The sequence below is a fragment of the Alligator sinensis genome, unplaced genomic scaffold (assembly GCF_000455745.1).
Source record: "Alligator sinensis unplaced genomic scaffold, ASM45574v1 scaffold1667_1, whole genome shotgun sequence".
Classification (NCBI taxonomy): Eukaryota; Metazoa; Chordata; order Crocodylia; family Alligatoridae; genus Alligator; species Alligator sinensis.
Window position 1 is genome coordinate 1,027,020 of NW_005842504.1, and position 353 is coordinate 1,027,372.

At 70.8% G+C, this 353-nt stretch overlaps 1 protein-coding gene across 1 annotated transcript in view; it reads right to left on the reverse strand.

Annotated features, from left to right (window-relative positions):
* Positions 1–353, reverse strand: part of LOC112551552 (homeobox protein meis3-like) — a 20,403-nt gene that overhangs the window by 1,384 nt on the left and 18,666 nt on the right. Inside the window, exon 6 of the mRNA XM_025213078.1 lies at positions 144–230. Coding sequence (XP_025068863.1) covers positions 144–230 — 87 coding nt within the window. The remainder of the gene's footprint in view (positions 1–143; positions 231–353) is intronic.

The window sequence follows — 353 nt, forward strand, 5'->3', positions numbered from 1 at the left end:
TGCTGAGTGGGACAAAACACAATTTCAGGGGGGAAAACCCACAATTTTGGGGGCTTCCTTTTCTCTCTTGCTTTGGAGGGCCATGGTCGGGCCGGGGGGGCAGATGCCCCCCTGGACCCCCCCCACCCTCCTGCCCCACTCACCAGGGGGGCGGACGCCCAGGTGCTGCTGCCCCTCCAGGCCGTAGCCCCCCAGGGGCGCCCCCTCGGGGCTGTACGGGGCCCCGGGGCCTGTAGGCGAGAGTGGGGGGGGTCAAGGGTCAAAGCAGAGGCTGGGGGGGGCTGCTCCAACCCCCCCCCCCCCTGCCCCAGGGACTGTGCCCCAAATGCCCCCCCGCCCACTGACCCCGGGCA